The 15,793-nt window shown below is 42.3% G+C and overlaps 1 protein-coding gene across 17 annotated transcripts in view; it reads left to right on the forward strand.

Annotated features, from left to right (window-relative positions):
- The window catches only part of MAP4 (microtubule associated protein 4), a 200,285-nt gene that overhangs the window by 146,635 nt on the left and 37,857 nt on the right, over positions 1–15,793 (forward strand). For 9 of the 17 annotated variants that reach the window (XM_045862517.3, XM_054504786.2, XM_054504787.2 and 6 more), the window contains one exon: positions 1,590–4,928. The exons of the other annotated variants lie outside the window; for them this stretch is intronic. In XM_045862517.3, coding sequence (XP_045718473.1) covers positions 1,590–4,928 — 3,339 coding nt within the window. The remainder of the gene's footprint in view (positions 1–1,589; positions 4,929–15,793) is intronic. 17 annotated transcript variants of the gene reach the window in all.

The raw sequence follows: 15,793 nt of genomic DNA on the forward strand, positions 1-15,793 counted from the left end.
CTGCATTGCTTGGGAGCCTGTTAGAAATGCATCATCCTGGATTCCACCTCAGACCTTCATATGCATTTTAACAAGTTCTCCAGATAATTCTTGTATACACTGAACTCGGAGAGGCACTGCTCCAAGGTACTTTCTAACTTGGAGTTCAGTCATTCAGTGAACTTTAAGATTACGTGTTTTTGATGTAAGCCCAAAGCATGTGTGTATGATTATCGACTTAATGATTCTCTGCTCACTTCTCTGTGACTGATTAGAATGTGCACTTGAGGACAGGGACCATGACTTAACGTCACTGAGATTCTGTAGTGCTTATATACTGTCTAGCCCCAAGTAGGAGCTAAATAAATTTCGATCTTTTTAAATGTTGTTTTAGCGACAAATACATCAATAAAGATTTATCAAGTCCTTATCATGTACAAAGTACACCATGCTGAGGCATATAGTTATCTAAGTCTGGGTCCTTGCCCTTGTGTTGTTATATCATAGCCTGGATGGTGAGGAAAGTTGCCAGGCGTGAACTCTGAAACCAAAGAGTTATATAATAATTCAATAAATAGTATAAGAGATAGCACCAAATAGCTGCTGGTTAATTGCCAAATTAAATTTAATAAATGTTGTGTAGTACTAAAGCCCAGCACTTTTTTGAGAGAAGCAGTAATTGACCTGAGGTGTTAAATCAAGGGTAGGATTTGGAGGACATTGGAGGGAAAAACAAGAACAAACGGTGCTATGTAAGTGTTCTAATGTTCTCTGAAATCATTTCATTGGGTCAGACTTGACAAAAGCTGTCCTAGACCTGCTCTCAGTGGGACTCTTTCTAGGACCTTAAATCCATGCTGCATTGACTTGGCGACAGGAGGTTGGAGCAGTTGATTTCCTGAAACTTTTCTAAGGGTGGTTATCCTAATTGTTCTCATTCTACCTACTGGGCATTATGTGTATTTTTCTGTCTTTCAGGAAGTACATTTAGGAACAGAACATTGAAATCTAACACATTTGTCTTTCAAAGTAGGAGGCTTTGGTTCTGGAATGATGAGGATTTTTCTTTGGCCAAAATACTAATTCAGTATCTTTTTTTCTTTTCTTCCCCCCGCCCCGCTACCTCCCCAGCATAAGTCTGGCCTCCTGTTTTGTTTCCCAGAGTTGATCTGGTTAGCCTGACAACTAATTAATATAATATTGGTGACAGACTCTTAGAATTATAAATTCTGTCCAAAATCATATATATTTCATTCAGTTAATTAACAAATGTCACCAAAAAGAGATAGGAGCTTACCATCTTGTTGCAGAATTGGGAATTATGTACCTATTAAAAATAATGACAAATATAAATATCAGATGAGATTTACAGGCACTACCTATTGAAGATCTCTGAATTTTTTTCTTTACCTGAGATGATGATCTTTGTTGATTTGCTAATTCCAGTTAAGAGTGAGAAATACTTTAGAAAAAAACTGTTTTCCTAAATCAATCAGTGTGTGGGTTGGTGAAAATAGACTTAACTGAGTCAGTAAATGGACTTTTTTTTTTTTTTAAGAAACAATAACAAGGAGTTTTTTTGGAACTTTGGCCAACTTCATGTATTACAGGTACCCCTCCCACACAAGGCAAACAAGTGTGCAGACCCAGTGATCGCAGGTCCACTCGGCCCAGGCCTGCCAGGGTCCCTCCTGAGCTGCTGGGAGGCTCTTCTCCGTGGAAGACTCTCAATCCCAGCCTGGGCCCCTGCTCTTTGTCTGAGTTGGGTTGGGTCCCTGGTCCGTCTACTTATGGTGAGCCTGGGAACCAAAGGAAAACTACTCATGTTGACTTCCTTGAACCCAAGCGAGATCTTGGCAGGGAGGCCTGGGAGATAGAAAGCCCACCAATGATGATGAAGAAAAAAAAGAAGAAACCAAAGCAAAAGAGATATTCTCAACCCCGGGCTGGGGGACCTTGGGATGACAACAGTGCAGACAACCATAAAGGTCATCCCTTTACAGCAGACCCAGAGAAATCAGGGGTTCTCCCCACCCTGCCTCCCACAGTGGGCACAGAATATGGACTGGCATCCAGAGAAAATTTAAAAAAGGAATGTGAAGTGGAGTCCAGAGCCGCCAAACTGGTAGCTGAGAACTTTGTCTCAGAAAGTCTCAGCGTTCCTTTGTATCCTTTGGAAGAACCCCTGAAAACTGCAGGAAGTTCTCAGCCTAAGCCAGGAAGAGAAGCGAAAGTCAGTGGTAACAAGTCAGTACCACTGGGCCAGGACCAGAAATGGCTACAGCCAGGTGAAGGCAAACCAGAGTCTACACCCCACCTGAAGACTCCTGTGGATGAAAGCCGGACAGTAGGCTCACCTGGTCTGAAAGAACCCTTGACAGAAGTTTCTGCACACAAAGTAGAAATTCCTTTGGAGACCAGACCCAAAGAGGGTTGCTCTCCTGTCTTGGACCAAGAGGCCATGGGTGGGGATTCAAAACCCACAGCAGCAAAAAAATTGCCTGATCTGGTACCCACTTTGCCAGCAGGTACCTCGTTAGGAAGTAGTCTAAAAGAAGGGAATGATGAAAGTAAAGTGACTAAATTGCAGAAAGACAAACAGACAGGGTTTTCTGAAGGGATTAAAGAACTAACAAAGGAAGCTCTTCCAAAGCCAAGCCAAGAGATGAGCATCTTGGCTTCCAAGCAGCCTCAGGACGAGATGTTAGTTCTGACACCTGGGCTAGAGAATGAGCCATCTCAGAGAATGGCAGGCGATGGCAGAAGCAGGAAGGCAAGGGCAGGTTCTGGGAGGGTGAGAGCCAGTTCTGGGAAGGGAAGAGCAAGATCTGAGCCACCATTTTTTGTGGACAGCTGGAAGGATGGTCCAGCTGTTCTTGTGCCAAGTGAGCCAGCCCCTAAAACTGAAAGAACGCCTGCCGGGGAGAAGAGTGAGGAGCTGGGTTCTTCAAAGCAACCAGGGACCATAGTGAGTCTCACTGAGGGGGTGGTGATGGGGGAGCCTCCAGAGACGGCTGACACTAGGGGGGCCAGCACCTCACACATGTTGATTCCTTTGGGAAATGGGTCAGGCACAGCTCAGACTTCCAGCGCTAGAACAGAAAGAGGGGCCGCAGCCGTCGATAAGGGTGTCAATAGCCAGAGCAAGGAAGGAAAGTGTCCTTGGATGGGTAGTGAGGCAGCTCCTTGGATTTCTGAAAAGCCTAAAAAAAGGAGTAGTGAGGGGAAAAACAAAAAGTTCAAAAATAATTATTCCATACAGCCTGCTAGAATGGAGAGCAAGGAAGAAACCCCCAACCCACCTTTTGTAGGGAAGGATAGAGATGCTGGGAGTACTCCTCATCAAAACAAACACGTAGGACTCGCTTTCCCTTTAAATCAGGATCCTTTGTCCCCAAGTACATCAGCTATTCCCACAGTGGAAGTAGGTGACCGAAAGGGGAGGAGTGATGAGGTTAATTCTTTTGAGCTTGGGGCTCTTGGTGGGAACAAGACAAACATAGTCAAGGACTCCACTGTTATTGAACCAGCTACCAAGGTGACAGATGTGAGCTGCCAAGGCCAAATCCAGGGGACAGGATTTGTCCCTTCAGCACTGTCTATAGAGAATAAGACCAATGCAGCCAAGGGACATGCTTACAAACCAAATGAAAGGAGCAATGATGGAAAAAGTAAAAAGGTTAAAAATAGTTTTCCCGAGAAGCATCTTCTGGAGAATAGGATAGATGCGTCAAAAATACGTGTTCCCATGGAAACCACAGGGGACCACAGAACTGAAGGAATGGGCTATGTGGACGAAAATAGAAATATCACTTTTACCTGCCCCAGAACACTCCCAGGGTTGATGAATAAGTCAGCCCCTCCAGAGGCTCTGGAGTCAGCAGCCTGTGAAGGACTGCCCACTCCTGCCTCTCAAGTAGTAAAGGAGGGTGATTCTTTTCCAAACCTCTTGGCAGAAAGTGGGCAAGAGACCTCTCTGGCCCAGATACCCAAATTATTAGTGGTAGATAATTGCAGCAAAGATGGAGTCCCAGGTGAGGAAAGACCCAAGGCCCCCTCCGCTGTTAGGCCTTCTGCAGGCACGGGAGGAGGGGTTGCCCTCACTTTTACAGCAGCCGTAGAAACAGTTAAGAGCCAGGGAGGTAACTGTCTTACGAATAAAGGTGAGCTTGCTGATCCCATGAAGAATGAAGCAGGGATGGATGGAGGACCTGTGATGGGAGGATCTGAGTCAGTGCCCAGTGCTGCATCTAAGCCTTCAATAGAAAAAATCACAGAGCTCGCAAAGGGACATCTTTCTGGAGTGCCAGTAGAAGACCAGAGCCTACCAGGTGAGGTCAGAGTCCTAGAAGCATGTGCAGATATGAATAATTTTCCAACACACTCAGTTAACAAAAAGAAAGAGTCTGAGGAAGGTTCTGCTGCAGTTCAAATCCCTGACTTACTGGAAGACAAAGCACAAAAGCCCGGTTTCTGTGAGGACCAAAATGCTGACAGTCGAGATTCCAAGGACCCAGACAGTTTGAATAAGGAGGTAGATAGGGCCCTTTTGCCTCCAAAAAGTGAAAAAAATAAAGTGGAAGAAGTTAGTCCGGCTTCTAAAATCACTGAATCGGAACATATTTCCTCGGCAACACCAGAATTCCAGTCAGATTTCCCAGACGGCAGAGCTGTAGGTCCTCCGTCGTGGGCAGTAGATAAGTTCGTAGTGCCTACTTCCAAGGATCCGGAACTCCCAGAACCCAAAGATAAGATCTCGGAGGCCCCTGACAAAATGACCGAAAAGTCTGAGCCGAAGGCACCAGGAGAAGGGAAGAAGGAAGATAAAAGCCGAATGGCAGAACCCTTGAAAGGCTACATGAGACCCACCAAGTCCCGAGGCCTTACTCCACTTTTGCCAAAGTCTACCGTCCAGGAGCGAGAGAGACCCAAGCAGCTGAAGTCCAGCGGTATGCCCCTGCCGTGGGGAAATGTGTGTGCTTGTGGCTTTTGAGTCAGCATCCAAAAGGCAAAGAGCTTGTGCTTTGGTTCCATCCAGACTCTAATCATCCTTGTTAATCGTTGGTTTGTCAGCATGAAAATGTGTAACTGCTAATTACGTGTTTTCTGCAGCCAAGGCATGCCTTGTGTCCAGCTTAAGGAGGCTGGTGACTTGGTTGCATGCCTTTTTACCCAGCACTGAACCTTGAGTTTTAGGGGAAGTTGAATTTCAAACAATGAATTGTTTAACAGAAGGTCTATCACCATCCACTATTCTTAATTAAAAAAAAAAAAAAAATGTGCCTCCTGTGTGTAAAGCTTACGGCCAGATTTAATCATTATTTTGTATAAGGATTCACAGAAGGAAAGAAAACATTTCAGGTCCAGCTGTATGCGTGGGATTTATTTTCTTGTCAGTATATATTTGTAGCTTGTGCTGGTGGGACTGAATATCCAAACTGCCTTTGGAGTCATGAAAATGGTCTTCCCCATATGAGGACATGGTGACTAGCTTCCGACCAGCATTGCTAGGCACAGACTCTGTGTTTCTAGAAGTGGGAAACGATCTCTCAGTGATGCAACCACATCTTCTACCAGTTTGCTGTTCATAGCCATTGGCCACAGTTGCACGTCGGGTGGAGTTGGGGCATAGTCTTTGTCCATGTGACATAGTCTGCATCCTTGGACAAGTCTGTAAAACTTGCTGATGTGGGATTCTTCCTATTTTTGCCCTTTTTGGACCTCCTCAGTCAAGTACTTGGAATGAGACTGAGAAAGATATTTCCTTTGAGATTTAGAAATGTTTTCTTTCTTTTTTTCCTGAAAAGTATACATCTAATCATGACTTCCCAGAGCCTAACCTTCAAAAAATGTTTCCTAGCCTTTGAGGTTTTGCAGCCTTCTGATGATGCTGTTTCTCACCTTGCATGATGCAGCTACTAACTCCAGAAATTTAAAACAAAACGAAACAAAAAAACACAAGTTGGCCTTAGGGTTTTGGACAGCCTTCGTCAGGGGATGATGTGCTGCATGATATGGACTTTTTGTTTTGGGTAAAGCTTGTGCTTTGCATGGATTTTGTACCCAGTAAGGAATACGTGCTGTGTGAGTAGAGAATACTAAAGGTCATTATCTGCATAAGACATTCTCATCTTTTCTGTTTTTATCTTTCTTCTGTTAGCTACCCTATTGCCAAGGCAGAAAATGAAGTCATAGATAGAGGGCTTTCCAGCCTTCGTTAGGATTTCAGTGTTCTATCGAGTTCTTTCGTGTTAGTTTTTAGACTGGTTCTTCAGTTTGAACAGTGATACAAAGGGTGACGTAAATTTTCTGAATGCTAGCCATTTCTTTTTGCTCACTATTTCTAAAGAAATGTAGTTAGAGGATTTGTTTGAGTAAGCAAAGCAGAAGTTTCAGAACTTTCAAGGCCTTGCCTTGGCCAAGCCAAGCTCAGAGAGATTGTGTTGGTAGGGGTAGCCCTGCAGAGTGGCTGAGGAGGGAATGGTGATTTCAGGCAAAAGTTATTGTTTCTTCTATGACTCTATCACACCTTCCCCCTAAGGACAGTATTTACTTTTTTTAATAGTTAAATTTCTTTTTCAGGGTGCCTCAGTCATTAAGCGTCTGCCTTCAGCTCAGGTCATGATCCCAAGGTCCTGGGATCGAGCCCCACATCGGGCTCCCTGCTCAGTGGGAAGTCTGCTTCTACCTCTCCCACTCCCCCTGCTTGTGTTAACTCTCTCACTATGTCTCTGTTAAAGAAATTTTGAATCAGTTAGTACATTCCCATGGTATGAAGGGGTGTGCACTTAAACGTAAGTCTGTGTCCTTCCATCAATCCCCAACCAAATTTCCCTCTCCAGAGGCACCCAATGTTAAGTGTGTCTTTATACATCCTTCCAGAGAGTTTATGCATAAAGAAGCAATGACATATACATTTGTGGATTTTATACAAATGAGACCTACCGTACGTACTGGTGCGTGCCTTGCTTTGTAAACTTAACAGTTTTGGGGTTTTTTAAAAGATTTTTATTTATTTGAGAGAGAGAGAGAGAGAGAGAGAAAGTATACAAGCAGGGGGAGAGGCAAAGGAAGAGGGAGAAGCAGACTCCCCACTGAGCTGGGAGCCCAGTGTGGGGCTCGATCCAAGGACCTGGAGATCATCACCTGAGCCGAAGGCAGATGCTTAACCATCTGAGCCACCCAGGTGCCCCTGTAAACTTAACAATTATTTTAAAGGTCTTTACAGATCAGTACAAAGAAGGGGGCCTCATTCTTATTTAATAGCTGTATAGTATTTTGATCATATGGCTATAACCTAATGTATTTTACCACTTCTTTATTGGTGGACATTTAGGTGTTTCCTAGTTTTTCTTTATTAGAAGCAAGGTACATAGACTGTTCTTGTATGTACAGAATGTCCTAGTTGTGCTAGCACATCTGTGTAATAAAAAAGGACTCTGGAGTAGACTCTGGTTTGAAGACTGTGGATTGGTAATTTTGACAGGTGTTGCCCCTCGGTCCCCCGTAGGGCCGCAGAGGTACACTCACACTCGGCACATACCGTACTGCCCTCCTCTGTACTTTCTCCACTCCTGCGTGTTCCTCTGACTGTGTGTGCTGACCTTACAGATGAGCATTTGTTTCTGGGCTTAGATTTATTTTGTGTTTTACTTATTTGGTGACTTCCTTATGTATTACCAGGTTTATAAAAGAACATATAGTTAGCAATATATTTACTTCCCTATTTCCAAAGAGGATACGATTGGCAAAAGAGAATGAATTTAGGGGCGCCTGAGTGGTTAAGCATCCATCCATCCCTACTCTGAGTTTATGAAAATAACTTCTATTTTTAATTTTTCATATTTTGGATCTCTGATCGGTGTAGAGTTGACAAGTGTGTGTGTGTGTGTGTGTGTGTGTGATTTATGAGATGTGACATAGAATTTCTTGGTCGTCGCCTACCAGCATGTGTCTGATCTGTCTCCTACTGAAGTGCCACCCTTGCCAGGCTCTGCATTCCTGTGTGTATTTGCTGTTGTCCGATCCATTGGTCTTTCCACTGAGGCTTCAGTAGCATAATGCGGCTTTAATAGTATGTTGTCCTAACTAAGAGGTCTAGTCCCACTCCTCACCCTATGACTGTTTTTTAGAGTTTTCCTGACTCTTCTGCCCACTTATTACTACATATAAAATTGAGAATTGACTTGCATAGTTTTGTAAAAAGATAAATAAAAATCCAGTCAGCATTTTTCTTTGAATCACATTAAATGTATCGGTTATCCTCAGGAGAGGTGATGTCTTGTATGGTGAGATTTTCTATCCAGCCACAGAATACTGTGCCATGTTCAGTAACCTCACATGTTTGGGTGTGCGTGCCTTCCTCCCTCACTGGGGTATTTTGATGTTTTCTTCATGCAGATCTTCCAGTAAGAAGATCTTCCATGCAGATTTCTAGTAAGGCTTCTTCCAAGATATCCAGGAAGCAGGTGAATGTGCAGATACAGAGCTTCAGGCAACCCTGAGGCAGGGAACTGAGTGGAATGGGGAGTGTAGTGATTTTTGATAGGAGACTAGGCAGGTGGCCCCTCATACTAAAATAGCATTGGTCATGTAGACTCTGAGGTTTAATCCATGACTGGTTCTAGACCTGGCCTTGTTAAATGTTTCCTTTGTTCTTCACTTCAGATCATTTGTGTTAACTACCCGCCCCCCAGATTGCCAGTGATTAATAGCAACTACCATCTATCTGTTGAGTGAATACCATGTGCCTAGTTATCTGTCGATAGGTAGTAGGTAGGTCGTCATTACATACACACACACCAAAACAATGGTATGAAGTATTCTCTCCATTTTACAGATGAGAAAATGGCGACTCTCCACATGAAGGTCATGCAGATAGTATAATATCAGAGGTAGAATTTGAACCCAATCTTTCTGACACTAAGGCCTGTGCTTTTCTCATTCTTGCCTCAGAGGAACCTTCAGAAATTTTAGGTCTTAAAAAGAAACAGATGAAGATTGACAATTGGTCATTATATTTTTTTTATTTTAATATCTAAGCACTAACTAAGTACTTTTTTAGGTAGAGAAATGGAAACACATCATGAGGACATAAATTTTAAATCGGAGGCTAATTTGGGATTGCGATCTAGGTCTTTTGGCTCTGTCTAGCATTTTATTCTCCAGGCCGAGACTATGTTTGATTTATTCATGTGTTTCCTGTAACAGCTAGTATTGAGATTTACATATATATGCTGCCTAATGACATTTTAAAAATTATAAATGAATTATCTTAGGTGCCCCTAATGAATTTTCTTTTGCCAGTCTTATCCTCTTTGGAAATAGGCTAAGTGAATACATTGCTAACTATATGCTCTCACTGTTTCCGCTCCTGTTATGTTTTCATGCCACTCTCAAGTTTACAGAACATTCTGCATGTTCTGAGGCATGGAGGATTGTAAGACTTTGGGAAATCTAAGCTCACTTTGTCAGAAAAGGACTTCCCGTGGGACTGGTTTTTGTGAATGGAAGAGCAGGTGTGAAAGGACGACCCTCTACTGGACTCAAGTCTGTGCTGTCGCTTCACACCAGTTGCTTCCCTGGCAGCCAGGTAGAGCTGTGAGTGACAGTGCATTTGGCATGTTGTCCTGGGAGTGCAACAGTCACCATGGATCCCCGTAGACAGGCCCTTCCCTTTGCCATAGTTAAAACCTGGCCGCCTTTTTTCTGGCTTCATTTCTTTTTCTTTAGTTTGCCTGAGCCCTTCTTCCAGCAGCTGAGAATGTCAGTTTATGGTGGGAAGTTCTCTTGGCATGAAACTCGAAGTAATTTATAAACCCCAGATCCTAACAGTTTCATAAATAAAATATGCTCAGCAGATGAAAAAACCATTTGTAATCTTAAAACTTGCTACAATTTTACAACCGGAGAAGTATGTGTTTGGTAATATCTTTTTTCTGCTGCCTCTTTCCCACCTACCTGCTCATTCTCTGGCTTTTTAAAAAATAGCTGTATATTAAAGAAACTTAATGGGAAATTCTATATGTCATACAACTAAAAATAGCTACCATTTTTTGAAACTTACTATATGCTCAGCACTGTCTTAAACTCTTTTAACCCTCAAAGAATCCTGGGCTACCGTTTGCCTCATTTGGCCAGAGCATGTAAATATTCTTTGAAATGAGTCCAGCATATATTAATTTTTCTACTTTAAAATGAGGTTCTTCCCCTCACACTCCCTCACTGGTCATTTTTATCTTCTGGTGACAATAATATTAGAAGACCTGGAAAACAAACGATAAACAATTGAGCTTCTGATTTTTGATGTTGCAGGTATATTTACTTATTTAAAATATGAAGGTGCACCTGGCTGGCTCAGTTGGTAGAGCATGCAACTCTTGATTTGGGGGTTGTAAATTTGAGCCCCGCATTGGGTGTAGAGATTACTGAAAAATAAAATCTTAAAAAAAATAATAAGATAAAATAAAATATGAAGTGGACAATAAAGAGGTCTTCCATTTATTGTATTTCCCTTTATTTCCCTTACCTTATTTTTTTTTTTAAGATTTTATTTATTTTTTAAGATTTTATTTATTTGACAGAGAGAGAGAAGTAGAAGCAGGGAGAGTGGCAGGGAGAGGGAGAAGCAGGCTCCCCACTGAGCAAGGAGCCTGATGAGGGGCTTGATCCCAGGACCCTGAGATCATGACCCGAGCTGAAGGCAGACGCTTAACCGACTGCCTGGGCGCCCCTCCGCCCTTATTACCTCTTAACTTTAACCTAAGATATTGAAGCAGGTCATTTCAGCTGTGAGCAGATTGAAATTGTTCGTTTTTAAATTGTTTAGCAATGATGGCAGTTTGTTTAAGTTTAGACAAAAATGTAATTGTCATACAAACATTGCCTAGTGCTCTGTAAATAGTGGACACTCAACATGATTTGGACTTTTTAGTATTTAGTTCATTCATTCATTCAGCAGACACCAGGTAACATTACTCCCACATTCTAAGGGTAGATTAATGACCCACTCTCTACTCCTCAAGGATTCCAGAGTGGGGAGATAAACACACAAACAGATAATTTACTGTAGTGAGAAACTCAGTTCTGTAATTTGAGCTATGAGTTTGTAGAGCAAAGGCGAGTAAGCTTTCTAGGGGACAGACTGTGTAAAGGCATAGTGAAGTACAGGTGCATGGAATATTTGAGAAGTAGCAAACATTTTGCAGTGACTGACATATAAGTCAAATTGGAAAGCAGGGAGATCTGTGAAACATTCTGAGATGAGATTGAGAGGAAGAATATAAGCTCTTTTTTTTTTTTCTTTTTTTTTTTTAAGATTTTATTTAGTTGACAGAGACACAGCGAGAGAGGGAACACAAGCAGGGGGAGTGGGAGAGGGAGAAGCAGGCTTCCCGCAGAGCAGGGAGCCCGCTGTGGGACTCGATCCCAGGACCCTGGGATCATGACCTGAGCTGAAGGCAGTCGCTTAACCAACTGAGCCACCCAGGCACCCAAGAATATAAGCTCTTGAAGGGTTCTGGGAGTCCTGTTGCCTCCATAAGTGGAGGATCTTAGACTTTGTGACTCGTGGTGGAGGAGATGGGGAGGTACCTATTTTAGTTGGATGATTCTCTTTTCTTTTTCATGGAGGCTTATGGGAGGGTCAGTACTATGCTAAAAGAACAAAGGGTTAGAGATTCCAAGTCCTACTTCTTGGGGTACGTTTCATCTGTAAGCATTTTAATGCTTTAGGGTGTCAAATGACAAAAATAATAAAATTTAGTAAGGAATTTGATGTCCTTTATTCAAAGGAAAACAATCCATGGATTGGGGAAGTACAGTGCCTAAGAAGCAGAGGCGCTCTCTTCCCGAGGGATTTTGGGCAAGAGCGAGTTTTATAGAGCATTACAAGAGGGACTGTGTAACAGCATGACGAAGAGGTTAGAGACTTCCTTATAAGGCTAGCAGCAGGTCCTATTTTCTAGGGTAAGGTAAGCTAGCTAAAGCTGAATTGGAGGGTTGTAATTGGTATATGTTAGATTTCCTTGACAGTGAGCCGTTTTCCAAATGTGCAGACTTAGATTTTTAGACTTTAGATTTGTGATGTGAGCCAGGCCTCCATTTTATGGGTCCCAGTATGCAATTTATCTTTATCAGGAGTCACAGAAGTTCGATTTCTAGCTTCGGTTTTTTTCATCTTGTTTGCTTCCCAATCTTTGAAACTTAATTAGGGAGAATCACGGTTTTCTTGAGTTAAACATGTACTAAGAAATGTGTCTGAAATTCAGTAGAATATGGCTTTGAAATGTTTTTGCATATAAGTATGTGCATATAAACACAAACATCATTTCCTTCCAGGTAAGAAACTTAGACTGCAACTTTGTACCCTTCGGGTTTTGTTAGTAAAGAGTGTCATCAGTCATTGTAATCAGTAGAATCATCGACTGTCACTGTAGTGATAATTTATTAGAAACTGTTTCCTGGAGACAGTAACTGGGAACATTTGGTCAATCTGGAAAGTAGCTTCGTTGCCTTGGTAACGGATAGGAAAGATGCAGGGAAACCAGTTGTGGAACATACCAAACCAAGGCCCTGAACACGTTGAGCGCTCGCTCAAGGCCCAGGCAAAACCAGAAACATCTGCCAGTTGTGCCAACACGCTTGGAGGCTAGACATGCCGTTATATGGTCCGATGAACGAGCCTTAGAAGCCACCTACTGACCAGACATATGGGAACCTCTGCTCTTTCCTCAGACTCAGAATGGAACGGCAAAGTCTTTAACCCAAAGGACCTTCCAAATTGGAACCTCTCTAAACGAGTTTAATGATGGGAAGGGTCAGGCCAAATGATACAGAGTCCGTATAAAAGGAATCCACTCATCCTTCCACTGAGAGAACTTTTCTAAGATCCTACTTAACGTGTATCCGAGTGCTGGGCACCCCATGGCAAAAATGGACTGGTCATTTTCTCGCTTCCTAGTAGCTCCCAGAAAAGGCACATAAGTAAAAGATTATGGTGTAGTTGCCGAATCCTAAGACAGAGTAGAGCAAGTATGATGTTGTAAAAACATGAATGAGTCAGTTTGGGGGTGAGGGTCTGGGAGACTTCACAGAGGTGACATTGAAGTGAGTTCTGTAAGAATAGTAGAACCTAGAGGAAAGAATTCCAGTGGCGGCGGAGTCTAGAATTGAAGCCTTCTGGTTCCTAAGTACATTTATTTTTGCCTGGACATGCTCAGCCTTTTAAGACTTCATGTAAGTTTCTCATCTACCAACTTGATAAAAATATCACAGTGGCTGGGGAGGTTTGAGTTCTTACTACAGCTGTGTCCTGGGGGTGAATGTGAATTCCCGAGTGAAACTATGTCTTTAATTCTGAATCGGACCAGAGCACTGACAGAGCCATCCTCCGATTTTACTAATTCTTCTGTACTAGGTTTTCCCCATCTTTTGTGATCCAGGTGGCATTCACCTCATTTGAAAATCTTTAAACCCATTAATTCTTGTTCTGTGTGATTTCTTCCTTGGTATGTGTTGGTATAGCCACTCTATCCCCTTCCCTGTGTAAAAGTCTCTGGATCTCCACTTTTTTTTTTACTGAAGCAGGACCTGCCTGCCTATTCAGAAACCCCATGAAGGGAAGCTCACAGTGTTGAGGCACTATACAAAAACATAACATAAACTTAAGGGTTTTTTTTATTTATTTTTTTATTATGTTAATCACCATACATTACATCATTAGTTTTTGATGTAGTGTTCCATGATTCACTGTTTGCATATAACACCCAGTGCTCCATGCAGTACGTGCCCTCTTTAATACCCACCACCAGGCTAACCCATCCCCCCACCCCCCCTCCCCTCTAGAACCCTCAGTTTTTTCTGAGTCCATAGTCTCTCATGGTTCATCTCCCCCTCCAATTTCCCCCCCTTCATTCTTTCCTTCCTGCTATCTTCTTTATTTTTTGTTTGTTTGTTTTTTTGTTTGTTTGTTTGTTTAAGATTTATTTATTTATTTATTTATTTATTTGAGACAGAGAGAACGAGAGAGAGAGCACATGAGAGGGGGGAGGGTCAGAGGCAGAAGCAGACTCCCTGCCGAGCAGGGAGCCTGATGCGGGACTCGATCCAGGGACTCCAGGATCATGACCTGAGCCGAAGGCAGTCGCTTAACCAACTGAGCCACCCAGGCGCCTCTTCTTTATTTTTTTTTTAACATATAATGTATTATTTGTTTCAGAGGTACAGGTCTGTGATTCATCAGTCTTACACAATTCACAGTGCTCACCATAGCACATACCCTCCCCAATGTCTATCACCCAGCCACCCCATCCCTCCCACCCACCGCCCACTCCAGCAACCCTCAGTTTGTTTCCTGAGATTAAGAATTCCTCATATCAGTGAGGTCATATGATACATGTCTTTGTCTGATTGACTTATTTTGCTCAGCATAATACCTTCCAGTTCCATCCATGTCGTTGCAAATGGCAAGATTTCATTCCTTTTGATGGCTGCATAATATTCCATTGTGTGTGTATACATATATATATATATATGTATACACACATACATACCACATCTTCTTTATCCATTCATCTGTCGATGGACATCTTGGCTCTTTCCATAGTGTGGCTATTGTGGACATTGCTGCTATAAACATCAGGGTGTACGTACCCCTTCGGATCCCTACATTTGTATCTTTGGGGTAAATACCCAGTAGTGCAATTGCTGGATCGTATGGTAGCTCTATCTTCAACTTTTTGAGGAACCTCCATACTGTTTTCCAGAGTGGCTGTACCAGCTTGCATTCCCAATAAACTTAAGTTCTCTTGAGAATGGAAACTCATAACTGAAGATTGCTAAGGAAGAGGTTACTCGCACCTTCCTCATTCTTTGCATAATTAAAACAAAACAAGATCATGATGAAGGTATAAAGTAGACAGTAGAACTAAATGCATTGCTTCTTTTTCTCCTTTATTTCAAGCTTGCTTTTCCCCCTAAACCCATACGTATATACACATTGTATCTTAATTTGGAAGTTTTGAATTGATCACAAGAAGATAAATTACAAGTATTGTAAATTAAAGCATGTAGTACTTGTCTTCACTGAGCAAAACAGAAACAATGAAAAGGAGATGCATCCAGTGACTAAGATGAAGTTCTGCTCAGCAGTGTGGGAAGACTGGTGGTTAAAAACCAGGCATCTTCCATGTGGCTTTTCCATTAACTCACCATGTGATCTCAGACAAACCACTGCATTTTCCCTCCTTTAGATCCCGTTTGCTCTTCTGTAAATGGGCAGATGAAGGTAGAGGAGTTGCAGCGTTCTGATCCTGTCCTGTAGCACATAGTTCATTGTCCTTGCAGTACTGTTTTTATAAAATGATCCTTATCCGTTTAAGAAACAAAACAAAGGAGCAAAGGGGGAAAAAAGTGAGACAAACCAAGAAACAGACTCTTAACTACGGGGGAATGGAGGAAGCAGGTGATGGGGATTAAGGAGGGTACTTGTGATGGGCATCGGGTGATTCAAATAAAAACTTTAAAAAAAAAAAGTGAAAATAGAATAAAATGATCCTTGTCCTCAGAGCTTGGGAGAATAGAATATTATTTTCTTTAGGCAATTCCTCAGATTTTGAGAGCTAGCTAGCTTTTCTTTTTCTCTTATCTGTTAATTATTAAAATTGGGGTTTGTATGGTGTTTCTTGGTGGTGGTGGTTTATTTTTGCCTACCTTTGTCAGAGGGGACCTCATGCGGTAATTCTCCAGTCCAGGGATTTATGCTTTATGATTTCACATCAAATTCCCTACTGGAAGTGGTAAAACCTACTTCATA

Source organism: Mirounga angustirostris, unplaced genomic scaffold, assembly GCF_029215605.1.
Source record: "Mirounga angustirostris isolate CCGP_5_RB_7025 unplaced genomic scaffold, mMirAng1.0.hap1 SCAF_1, whole genome shotgun sequence".
Classification (NCBI taxonomy): domain Eukaryota; kingdom Metazoa; phylum Chordata; class Mammalia; order Carnivora; family Phocidae; genus Mirounga; species Mirounga angustirostris.